This window comes from Camelina sativa, chromosome 4 (genome assembly GCF_000633955.1).
Source record: "Camelina sativa cultivar DH55 chromosome 4, Cs, whole genome shotgun sequence".
NCBI classification, from domain to species: Eukaryota; Viridiplantae; Streptophyta; class Magnoliopsida; order Brassicales; family Brassicaceae; genus Camelina; species Camelina sativa.
The window spans coordinates 249,094-260,122 of record NC_025688.1 but is presented as its reverse complement, the minus strand read 5'-3'; the positions used below and the strand labels follow the sequence as shown (position 1 = coordinate 260,122).

General features: G+C 39.5%; 3 protein-coding genes and 1 non-coding gene across 4 annotated transcripts in view; 2 read left to right on the top strand and 2 right to left on the bottom strand.

Annotated features, from left to right (window-relative positions):
• LOC104779415 (amino-acid permease BAT1) overlaps nucleotides 1-1,043 on the top strand; it is a 3,447-nt gene extending 2,404 nt beyond the window's left edge. Inside the window, exons 7-8 of the mRNA XM_010503768.2 lie at nucleotides 358-487; nucleotides 557-1,043. Coding sequence (XP_010502070.1) covers nucleotides 358-487; nucleotides 557-904 — 478 coding nt within the window. The 3' untranslated portion in view covers nucleotides 905-1,043. The remainder of the gene's footprint in view (nucleotides 1-357; nucleotides 488-556) is intronic.
• TRNAN-GUU lies at nucleotides 1,114-1,187 on the bottom strand. The gene has a single exon. It is a non-coding gene; the product is annotated as a tRNA-Asn (tRNA).
• LOC109132409 lies at nucleotides 2,027-3,407 on the top strand. Its single transcript, XM_019244013.1, has 4 exons — nucleotides 2,027-2,383; nucleotides 2,464-2,685; nucleotides 2,914-3,001; nucleotides 3,367-3,407. The coding sequence occupies exons 1-4, from the start codon at nucleotides 2,027-2,029 to the stop codon at nucleotides 3,405-3,407; spliced, it is 708 nt and encodes a 235-aa protein (XP_019099558.1).
• On the bottom strand, nucleotides 4,433-5,404 carry LOC104779414 (E3 ubiquitin-protein ligase RHA2B-like). Its single transcript, XM_010503767.2, has one exon. The coding sequence runs from the start codon at nucleotides 5,151-5,153 to the stop codon at nucleotides 4,701-4,703; it is 453 nt and encodes a 150-aa protein (XP_010502069.1). The 5' UTR covers nucleotides 5,154-5,404; the 3' UTR covers nucleotides 4,433-4,700.

The window sequence follows — 11,029 nt, the reverse complement described above, 5'->3', positions numbered from 1 at the left end:
ACGCAGACAAGAACGGGCCAAGAGGAATAATCAGTGCAATTGGGATATCGATTATCTTTGGATGGGGTTATATTTTGGGCATAAGCTATGCGGTCACAGACATACCTTCCCTTCTGAGTGAGACCAACAACTCTGGTGGGTACGCCATTGCTGAGATCTTCTACTTAGCTTTCAAGAATAGGTTTGGTAGCGGTACTGGTGGAATCGTGTGCTTAGGCATTGTTGCCGTTGCTGTGTTTTTCTGCGGCATGAGCTCTGTCACCAGCAATTCCAGGTATATATATATATTCATCTTTGCTTTAGTTATACTGCATTTAGGGCTTTGATCATATATGCATGTATGTTTGCGTTAATCAGGATGGCTTATGCGTTTTCGAGAGACGGAGCGATGCCATTGTCGCCGTTATGGCACAAAGTGAACAGCAGAGAGGTCCCCATTAATGCAGTTTGGCTCTCTGCCCTCATATCATTCTGTATGGCCCTCACCGTAAGTCCCTCTCTCTCTCTCTCTTTCTGTGTTGGGATTACTGTTTGATTAACGAGATGAAACTGGCAGTCCCTAGGGAGCATAGTGGCGTTCCAAGCAATGGTGTCGATAGCAACGATTGGACTGTACATAGCATACGCAATCCCGATCATTTTGAGAGTGACGCTTGCACGCAACACCTTTGTGCCTGGACCATTCAGCCTGGGGAGGTACGGAATGCTAGTCGGGTGGGTGGCAGTCGTTTGGGTTGCAACCATCTCCGTCCTCTTCTCATTGCCTGTAGCATATCCAATAACCGCGGAGACACTCAATTACACTCCAGTAGCGGTCGCTGGTTTGGTGGCCATAACCCTCTCATATTGGCTTCTCAGCGCCCGGCACTGGTTTACGGGTCCTGTCTCCAATATTCTTAGCTGAAACAACGCTTCAATCGTTATAGTAAAGCCATTCAAACTGTAATTGGTTTTTTTTTTTTTTTAATGTACAACAAGCAACAACATGTCAGTAATCTCACATTTTCCCTATTTCATCAAAACAAAAGTGTAGTGTTGTTTTAGTACGGGCCTCGAGGAAGCCCATCAAAGAAAACTAAGGCCTGACAAGACGACCTATAGGGGAAAAGAAGTCGCTAGAAGGAGGGGTTGAACCTCCGACCTTGTGGTTAACAGCCACACGCTCTAACCAACTGAGCTATTCAAGCATTCTGATTACATGAGTTAGTTTGAATATTACTAACTCTTACTAAGAGGTTGAATGGAAGTCCGGTACGGCTCCGGTGTGACGACCCTAATCACAGGGTCACCAACGAATGATCTTCCGGCTCAACTGTGACATGATTCAGGTGTGTGAAGACCGTGATGAGTTTAGTAAAAATATAAAAGGCGTCGAATCACACTCTCGAGCTGCGATTGTGGTGCGGCAAGGTCTCATTTAATATATGATTTACAATTTTACCCTTATTCAAGGGAAGAATTACAAAGACTCTAATACATATTTGACGAAACATTTTTTTCTAAATCATCGTTGTCGGATCTTCAACACCATCATCGTCGGTGATTTTCAGCCACCACCTTCATCGCCGACGATTTAGCCACCACCGTCTTCTGTCACCATCATCTTCTCCATCATCAGTGCCTCTTCATCATTGTTGTCGTGTTTTTGATGCGTTCATGCTCTAATCGGTATGTTTACTTTTCTCACCAATTCAAAAATTTGAATTTTAAGGGTCTTTGATCATAAAATTGTAGTAACTGACATTGACATTCATTAACAATTTTTAGTGGTAATGGATTTATAAGGTTTTGATTGAGTAGGTTAAATTTGATATATATTGCATACCATGTGTTCGACTAAATGTCTAAATAAATTCTTTACTTCTTTTTAATGTTGGGTATTGGTTTTAACATTATATTGTGGACCTATTCTACAGTATCATGATTCAAAATTTGTTTCTCTTGATTCTAATTATGTCTAAAGCTTCAAAATTTGTGTCTTTTGATTCTAATAATGTTGTTTTCATAAGTTGTAGAAGCTAAGAGAATGACAAAGCAACATAGATCGGAACAATCTACAGATGATCCAACTACTGATAGCAAAAGATTTAAGTGGCCGCCTAATTTGGCTCGTGGGCACTTGGAAATCTGTGTAGAAGAGAAAAGGAAAGGGAATTGGCAAAGTAAATGCTTAACAGAAATTGGTAGGATGAACCTTAGGGCTGAGTTTTTTAAAAGGTTTGGGTTAGACTGGAAATATGACAAGTTCAGGAATCGTCTAGACACCGTTAAAAGACAACATGAATCATACAAGCGGGTTATACCTGATTCATCTGAACTGAGATTCTGTGAACAAACTGGAGCAATCGAAATGCCTTTTTCTTGGTGGGAAAATTTAATCAAGGTACATTCTATTAACTAAAGTAAACTCATTTGTATAATCTATTTTAGACTAATGTTTCTGTTTGTCTCTCTCCATTGTAGGAAAAACCTGAAGCGAAAACTCTTCGTAACTATCCCATAAGAGATATTCCACTTATTGAACAACTTTTTTCTGAGGAGACAATTTCAGTTGGTGATGATGGTTGGCAACACCATGATGGAGCAAGTCATTTGCCTTTTGAAGCAAATTCTGTTGAAGATATTGAGCTTAACAACTCTCCCGAAGCTCAAAATTCTGAACAACCTCATAACAATGGTAAGAGGGTAAGATCCAAACAACCTAAATCATCTAGAAAGCAGTCCAAAGAAAATCAGTGGGATCGAGTCTTAGATCTTATTGAGGACCAGGGAAGATTTTTTATGGGAGGTAGAGAGAGCTTTTATACGTACAGTTCTGCTGCATGTGTTAAGGTGCTTGAACAGATGGTATTTCTTAACAAACAAGGTGAGTTGTATTGGGCTGCCCTTGTGTTTCTTGAAAAAAATGAACAGAGACGACAAATCTTCATGACATTTCCGGACGAGATAAAGAAGATAGAATACCTAGAGAGAATGACGGGCAAAAAAAACTCGTTTCAAGGTAAGTTTAAGTTTAACCTTATACATTTTTGTAGAAAATATAATGAGCCATTAACCTTAGAACCTATTCTCTAGCAATCTACTTTTGTATGTTTACCCTGTTTATAGATGAGTGACAACATCAAAGAGATTCATGCTTCTACATAGTTCACTTTTGAGATTCCTGTTGATCTCCGTATGGTTGATGCTGAGAGAGTCGGATGTGAGTATCCTAACTATTTTTATCTAGAGATTGTTCTCTTATGACTGTGAATGAACGAGCTGAATTAGATGTTCTTAGTTTTTATCTGTACAGTAGTGTGAACCATTTTATGGCTCTGTTGGGTATTGATTGTGTCTGATTAAGAATATCGTCATGATCTGCAGTTGATGTCCTCAAGGCAATAGCTGTGGACAAACTCTTTTGAGAATTGTGTTTCATTCCTTCTACAATTTTTTTGAATTTTAAAATCTCTTTTTGTTGTAAAGACAGTTTGTTCAGAATTATATTAGTTTATCACTTTATCTACTTATAATTTTATTTTAGAATGAAAGTTAGTTACATATATCATTAATGTATAAATCTAATTCAAAAAATGTTTATATATTAGTAATATTCATATATTATAAATTAAATTAATGTCAAAGGAAACTGAAAATAGAAGATAATATAATTAAAGGTTAATTTAGTAATTTTGTTTTCTAATCACACTCAAGTTATATCCCAATCGCTCTACTATTCAAAAATATGATATAACCGCATCGCACCCGAATTGGACTTCCATTCACAATTTTACCTAATCGCATCACTCCCAAATCACATCGCACCCGCACTTGAATCGTAATCGCACGCGAAACGGACTACCATTCGGGGCCTAAAACTATAAACTATTCAAGAAAACGAATGCCAGTTGTATTGTGTTACAAAATGAGGTGCTATGATATTTTTCTTGGAGAAATCGGGACACAATGATAAATATTCTCCTACCATTCACTTGAATAGCAATAAATGCGGAGTGAGGAAACGAGAACAAAGTCCGCAAGATTCAAGCCCAGTATGTTGTTGTTGATGTTTCCCAGGACGGAGGCATATCCAAAAACCAAATCCAACCAGAAACTAAGATGTCAGCAAGACTAGATGTGATAGTAGGCAAGAAAGAGAGGAGAGGAGACATGAAAGACAAATGGCTCGGATCGGAAATCTCAACAGCTTAACAAAAAAGTCCTCTTTTCATTCTCATATGTAGATGTCAAAACAACCCTAAAGGGATCCTTAACTCACTAATTGTCAAAATGGTAACAATTCTTGTCTAAACTCTCCTAATGGATAAGAGATAGAGAGAGAGAGAAGTACGCAAAATGAATTACTTACTACTAGTTGTCAATCTTGTGCGAAAATATTTAGCATATTGCAAGCTTGGATTACTACTACTCTATTTCAAGTTTCAACCCAAAAAAAAAATAAAGAAATTAATAAAAAAGATTCGATTCATCTAAAAACAATAAGACTAAATTTAATACTAAAAATTTACATGAAATCTGAAGAAGAAAGGACCTCTCCGATCTGAGGAGATTCCTCGAAAAAAAAAAAAAAAGAGAGCAGGGGAGATTTTGAGGAATCTTCTTAAGTGACGAATAAAGAGGAGAAAGGGCGGCGAGATAAAAAAAACATCCTCGGGGGCTCTCTCCATCTTCTTCCTTAATTTCTTTGAACTACTGGTTCACATATGAGATGATGATGGAGTAGTGGTGGTTGAGCCAAGATGGAAGGGTGAGATCGCCGCATCATCACTTCCACGACATGGACGAGGTAGCAGCAGCGGAGATCTGCAGAGCGGGCAATTGAAGTTGAGATGTTGGAGCCAGCCTTCCAAACACTGCTTATGGAAGACGTGTCTGCAATAGAGCTTCCTCACTTCTTCTCCGGTCTTGAGTGTGGACAGGCACACGATACAGTCGGAGGATGCGTTATCGGCGTAGCGGTAGGAGAAGAGGCGGTTAAGGTTGAGCTGGTCAGCGAGGGCGCTGATGTTTGAGAGTCCAGAGGTAACAACGGGGGCGGAAGGGAGGAGGAGAAGAGAGCGGACGTGCCTGAAGAAAGTGGCGAGGAGAGCGACCAGCATCAGAGGGATCGAATCGGAGGATACGTCGGAGAGCTGACCTTGTAGTCCCATTTCCACTCTTTTTTGCTTCTTCTTCTTTATTATACCGATTTAATTTTTTTTCTTTAGGTTTGTTTTGTTGCATATATATGCTCTTCTTCCTCTTCTTCTTTATATATATGGAGGGATAGACGAAGACGAGAGAAGATGAGAGCAGAGAGAAGAGAGAAGATGAGAGCAGAGAGAAGAGAGACAAAAGACAAATGACACAGGCCACGTGTTGTGGGACCCCCTGTTTTTACCTTTTGTTAAGCCTTTTCGCTTTCAGTCCTTTTCATTTTTTTTCTCTCTGTTTTCATACTTTTGTACCCGCTATCTTGTTTGTTTGACAAACATGCCCCAGAACATTTCACTTTTTCATTTCTCTCCCCCCACCCTTTCTCCCTCAAATTTCTTTCGGTTTTATTGGAAGGAGAGAAGTGAGAGAGAATAATTACAGTCTAAATTAAAAGATTCAAAAGTGAATGACGCTAGTGTTGTTGAATTCACACGGACGAGCATGATTGATGACTGTCTATCTATCTATAAAGTCTAGCCTAGCTTCTTTGTATCCCAAAAGACCAAGCAAAATTAATAAGGGCCTTCAACTTCAATCATTGAGTTTTGGAACCTTAGACAAAACAGAGAAGCCAAAAAAAAAAAAAAAAACTGGAAAATAAAATGATGATGGGCATCTCCTATTCTATTGTGTCCCGGTTCCTTGTGTAATTGTGTTGCGTGGAAAATCATCAATCATGGTAACAATAAAGTACCAACATCCAAAACAAACACTACATGTTCTATTCTCATTCATCGCATTATTAACCCCAACCAACAAGACACTAAATGTTCTGTACCTCTTACGAATTACTACACTGTTTGTGGAGTATTATTACATGACAATGCCACCACTTACTAGTTTAGTTTTACATTTTTTATCATAAATCCAATGACAATACTCTAGTAAGGAAAAATATGTTTTGATTCCCCGTCAAAGATATTCCTTCTCCAACACACTACAAAAATTAATGCCCATAGATTAAAATTTCTCAGAACTGCCCAAATTGCATGAAATAGTATTCAATTATGTCGACCTTCATCATTATGGTATTATTTATTATTATTTTGTTTGACACACTACAAAACCTCAGCTAATTTAATTACGGAGTATGTTTCAATTACTATTTTTAAAAAACGGCTTTCATTTAATAATAATTCACCCATCTACGTCCTGTTTATAGATATTGATTTACTCAAGTTTAGAACATTGGAGAAGAAGCATTTCAGGAATATAAAAAGGAAGTGGGCGGTTTGTGGATTATTCTTAATCAACAACTGACAGGGAACCAACTAATTTTATATATAGATTAGCATTAGCATTAGATGAGATAGCTCATAGCTCTATTCATTTCTGGTGACTTTGACGAAGATTTTAGCATGATCCTCGCCTCGCTTCTTGTCTCCCCCGTGACGCACATCTAGCTAGCTACTTGTAAATTTTCTCTAATACTAATCCACTTAACTACATATGTTTGATCTTGATTAGTTCTATTGACGCAAAATTCTAGTATTCGTCCACTTCGTGCTACCTATATTGAATGATCGATCATAAGCTTCTTTTAAAAAAATATAATTACTAGTATCATTTTGTTTAGAGAAAACAAAATTAAAAATAAAAATAGAAAGTGAGGTAGGTGTCCCGCCGTCCAAAAGTTTGTGCAAATGGAGATTAGCCAACCGGCGACAACCACATCGACTCTCTTTTTTTTTTTTTGGCTCAACATCAACTTATATTCACCAATGTCAAATTACACTTGGTTTATCCACCATTACATCATGTGTTATCCAAGTTGGCGCTAATGAGTATAACTTAGGATCATAATTCTGTAAAGAAAGAGATTCCCTTGCTACTCTATCAGCCACTTTATTACAACCTCTAGGAGAAAAAACGATCTTGAAATCAGAAATGGTAAGGAGCTGCTCATGAATGTCCTGAAGAATTGGGGCAAACACTGGCCAGCATTCATCACTATGCACTAATTTGACTGCCCCTAATGAGTCCGATTCAAATATAATACGAGTATAGTTCAAACATACCATTGATGCAATCGCCCTCCTTAATGCCTCCAATTCTACCTCCAAGACAGAGTGTGCTTTCCGGATAGCCTGCGCTCCTACCCACAAAACTTCATCATTATGGTCTCTAAGAACCCATCCTGTACCACTGTGATTGGTCTCCCCCATCCAAGATCCGTCAGTGTTACATTTAACCCANAACATTGGAGAAGAAGCATTTCAGGAATATAAAAAGGAAGTGGGCGGTTTGTGGATTATTCTTAATCAACAACTGACAGGGAACCAACTAATTTTATATATAGATTAGCATTAGCATTAGATGAGATAGCTCATAGCTCTATTCATTTCTGGTGACTTTGACGAAGATTTTAGCATGATCCTCGCCTCGCTTCTTGTCTCCCCCGTGACGCACATCTAGCTAGCTACTTGTAAATTTTCTCTAATACTAATCCACTTAACTACATATGTTTGATCTTGATTAGTTCTATTGACGCAAAATTCTAGTATTCGTCCACTTCGTGCTACCTATATTGAATGATCGATCATAAGCTTCTTTTAAAAAAATATAATTACTAGTATCATTTTGTTTAGAGAAAACAAAATTAAAAATAAAAATAGAAAGTGAGGTAGGTGTCCCGCCGTCCAAAAGTTTGTGCAAATGGAGATTAGCCAACCGGCGACAACCACATCGACTCTCTTTTTTTTTTTTTGGCTCAACATCAACTTATATTCACCAATGTCAAATTACACTTGGTTTATCCACCATTACATCATGTGTTATCCAAGTTGGCGCTAATGAGTATAACTTAGGATCATAATTCTGTAAAGAAAGAGATTCCCTTGCTACTCTATCAGCCACTTTATTACAACCTCTAGGAGAAAAAACGATCTTGAAATCAGAAATGGTAAGGAGCTGCTCATGAATGTCCTGAAGAATTGGGGCAAACACTGGCCAGCATTCATCACTATGCACTAATTTGACTGCCCCTAATGAGTCCGATTCAAATATAATACGAGTATAGTTCAAACATACCATTGATGCAATCGCCCTCCTTAATGCCTCCAATTCTACCTCCAAGACAGAGTGTGCTTTCCGGATAGCCTGCGCTCCTACCCACAAAACTTCATCATTATGGTCTCTAAGAACCCATCCTGTACCACTGTGATTGGTCTCCCCCATCCAAGATCCGTCAGTGTTACATTTAACCCAACCGTACTGTGGAGGTTCCCATTTTTCAATGGCTCTGTTTCTCTCTGCAGTACGCTCCCCTTCATTTCCTTTCTGTTCTGTTCGTTGAGTCCATTCTTCCATGTCCTCCAGAGCTTTCCTGACCGTATCCTGAGCAGTGTAATCCTTACCCTGAAAAATGAGATTATTCCTGGCCTTCCAGATTCGCCACAGCAACCAGGGTATCACTTTGCTCAAACCTTCATATTGAGGCAGTATTGTCTGGAGATTTAGAACATGGTACATATTAGCATAGAATGAATCACTCCAATTGCCTCCTGGGGGAGCCGGAATAGGTGACAAAGCCTAGACTTGACGAGCGTAGGTACAAGAGAACATCAAATGATTAGTCGATTCTTCTAAGTTTGGGCACCTTGGACAAGCATTTTCTTTGGATAAATGACGATAATACAGGTTCTTCGCCACTGAGATACTGTTAGTCAGGCACTTCCAAAGAAAATGTTGGATCTTTGGGCTAGTTTCAGTTTTCCACACTTGTTGGATGAGAGGATTTAAGCTGGGTTGGTCCACCTCCTGTAATCGTTTTCTGGCATTAATAACCTGAGTGAGGACCCAATACCCTGACTTCACCGAGTAGTGACCAGACCGTGCATAATCCCATGTATAACCGTCCCGTCTGTTCCTTCCCATCGGGCGTAAATCCTCAATCCAATTCCTATCGTCATCAGTAAAGATCATATCCAGAAGTTCTCTCCGCCATTCTTTCCCATTGTCAAGGAGTAATTCGCTTACTTTGGTAAGTCTAGACACCGAGCTTCTTAGTGAAGGTGGTATGTGTTTGATTCGTTGGATGCTCCTGGCAGGTTTCAGCTGAACCCAATGATCTTGCCATATGTTAGTTGATCCACCATCACCAATTACCATTCTCGCCCCTTGCTTTAAAAGCTCCTGCGCCTGAAAGATGCTTCTCCACGCGAAAGAAGGTCTGGAACCTAATTTTGCTTGTAGAGGATTGGTTTTACTGAAATATCTACTTTTATAGATTCTGGCCATCAGCGTGTTTGGACAAGTTAGCATCCTCCAAAGCTGTTTTCCGAGTAAAGCAATATCAAATGCTTCAATGTCTTTAAAGCCCAACCCTCCGTCCTTCTTTGGTTTACTCAGTTGGTCCCAGGCTTTCCAATGCATACCCCTGGAGTCTTGATTATTTCTCCACCAAAAGTCAGCCATAACTGATGCCATTTGTTGACAAACCTTCTTTGGGATCTTAAAGCATGCCATGGTGTATGTTGGCAACGCCATTGCCACCGCTTTCAGTAGTATTTCCTTTCCCCCAGGAGAAAGAAAGTTTGTTTGCCAACCTGAGATTTTTTGTTGAAGCCGCTCCTTTAAGTAGTTCAGAATGGTGACTTTAGAACCACCAAAAGTTTCCGGGAGTCCCAGATAAAATCCTTCTCCTCCTTCTTCTGTGATCCCAGTTTTACTTTTGATTGCAGGTCTTCTCTCCTGAGGAATATTCTTTCCAAAATAGATGCTTGATTTTTGATAGTTTATTCTCTGCCCAGAAGCTAGACTGTACTCATCAAGAATGCTTAATAGACTTTGAATCTCCTCCTCCTTCTCCTGACAATAGAATATACTGTCATCAGCAAAGAGAAGGTGAGAGACAGGAGGAGCTCCTCTTGCAACTGGAAGTCCTGTTATTGATCCTTCTTTTTCAGCTTTCTGTAACATTCTGACCAACATCTCCGTACATAGAACGAATAGGTACGGCGATAAAGGATCTCCTTGCCTCAATCCCCTTGTCGGAACAATCTCTCCATAGGGAGTACCATTGAGCAGAACTTGATAGTTTACCGTGGTCACACAGCTCAATAGAAGACTCACCCATTGTTCAGAGAAACCTAGCAGCTTTAGTGAGTTCGCCAGGAAAGACCATTCAATTCTATCAAAAGCCTTGGATACATTTGTCTTGATCGCAATGAACTCTGAGGAGCATTTATTATTCGAATTGAGAGCATGGATTAGTTCATGTGCCACCAAGATATTGTCTGAAATCAGTCTTCCTTGGATAAACGCTGCTTGAGTATCAGAGATAACATCCGGCAAAACTTTCTTAAGCCTATTTGCCAACACTTTTGCAATGATCTTATAGAATACATTGCTTAAACTAATTGGCCTGAATTCCGACAATTTCATCGACTTATGCTTCTTTGGGATCAGGCAGATATGAGTTTTATTCATTTCTCTATCCATTTGCCCTGTTCTGAAAAACTCTCGGACCATCTCCAGCAAGTGATCTCCTAAGACATCCCAATGCTGCTGATAAAAATGTCCTGTCAAACCATCTGGCCCAGGGCTTTTGTTCGGATTAATGCTAAAGACAGCTCTTCGGACTTCTTCCCTTGTTACCGGTTTTAGAAGCTGCTCATTCTGCTCTGGGGATATCTGATTTCCTGCATTCACCCTCTCATCAATCTGGTGCCCTACATCCTCCGAGGCGAATAATAGTTGAAAATACTTTTCAGCAAGACGTCCTAAATCCCTGTCTGCAAACCATTCCTTTCCTTCGTCATCCACCAGGCATTGGATTCGGTTTTGTGCTCGTCTATTTTTGGTTGCAGCGTGAAAGAATTTGGTGTTC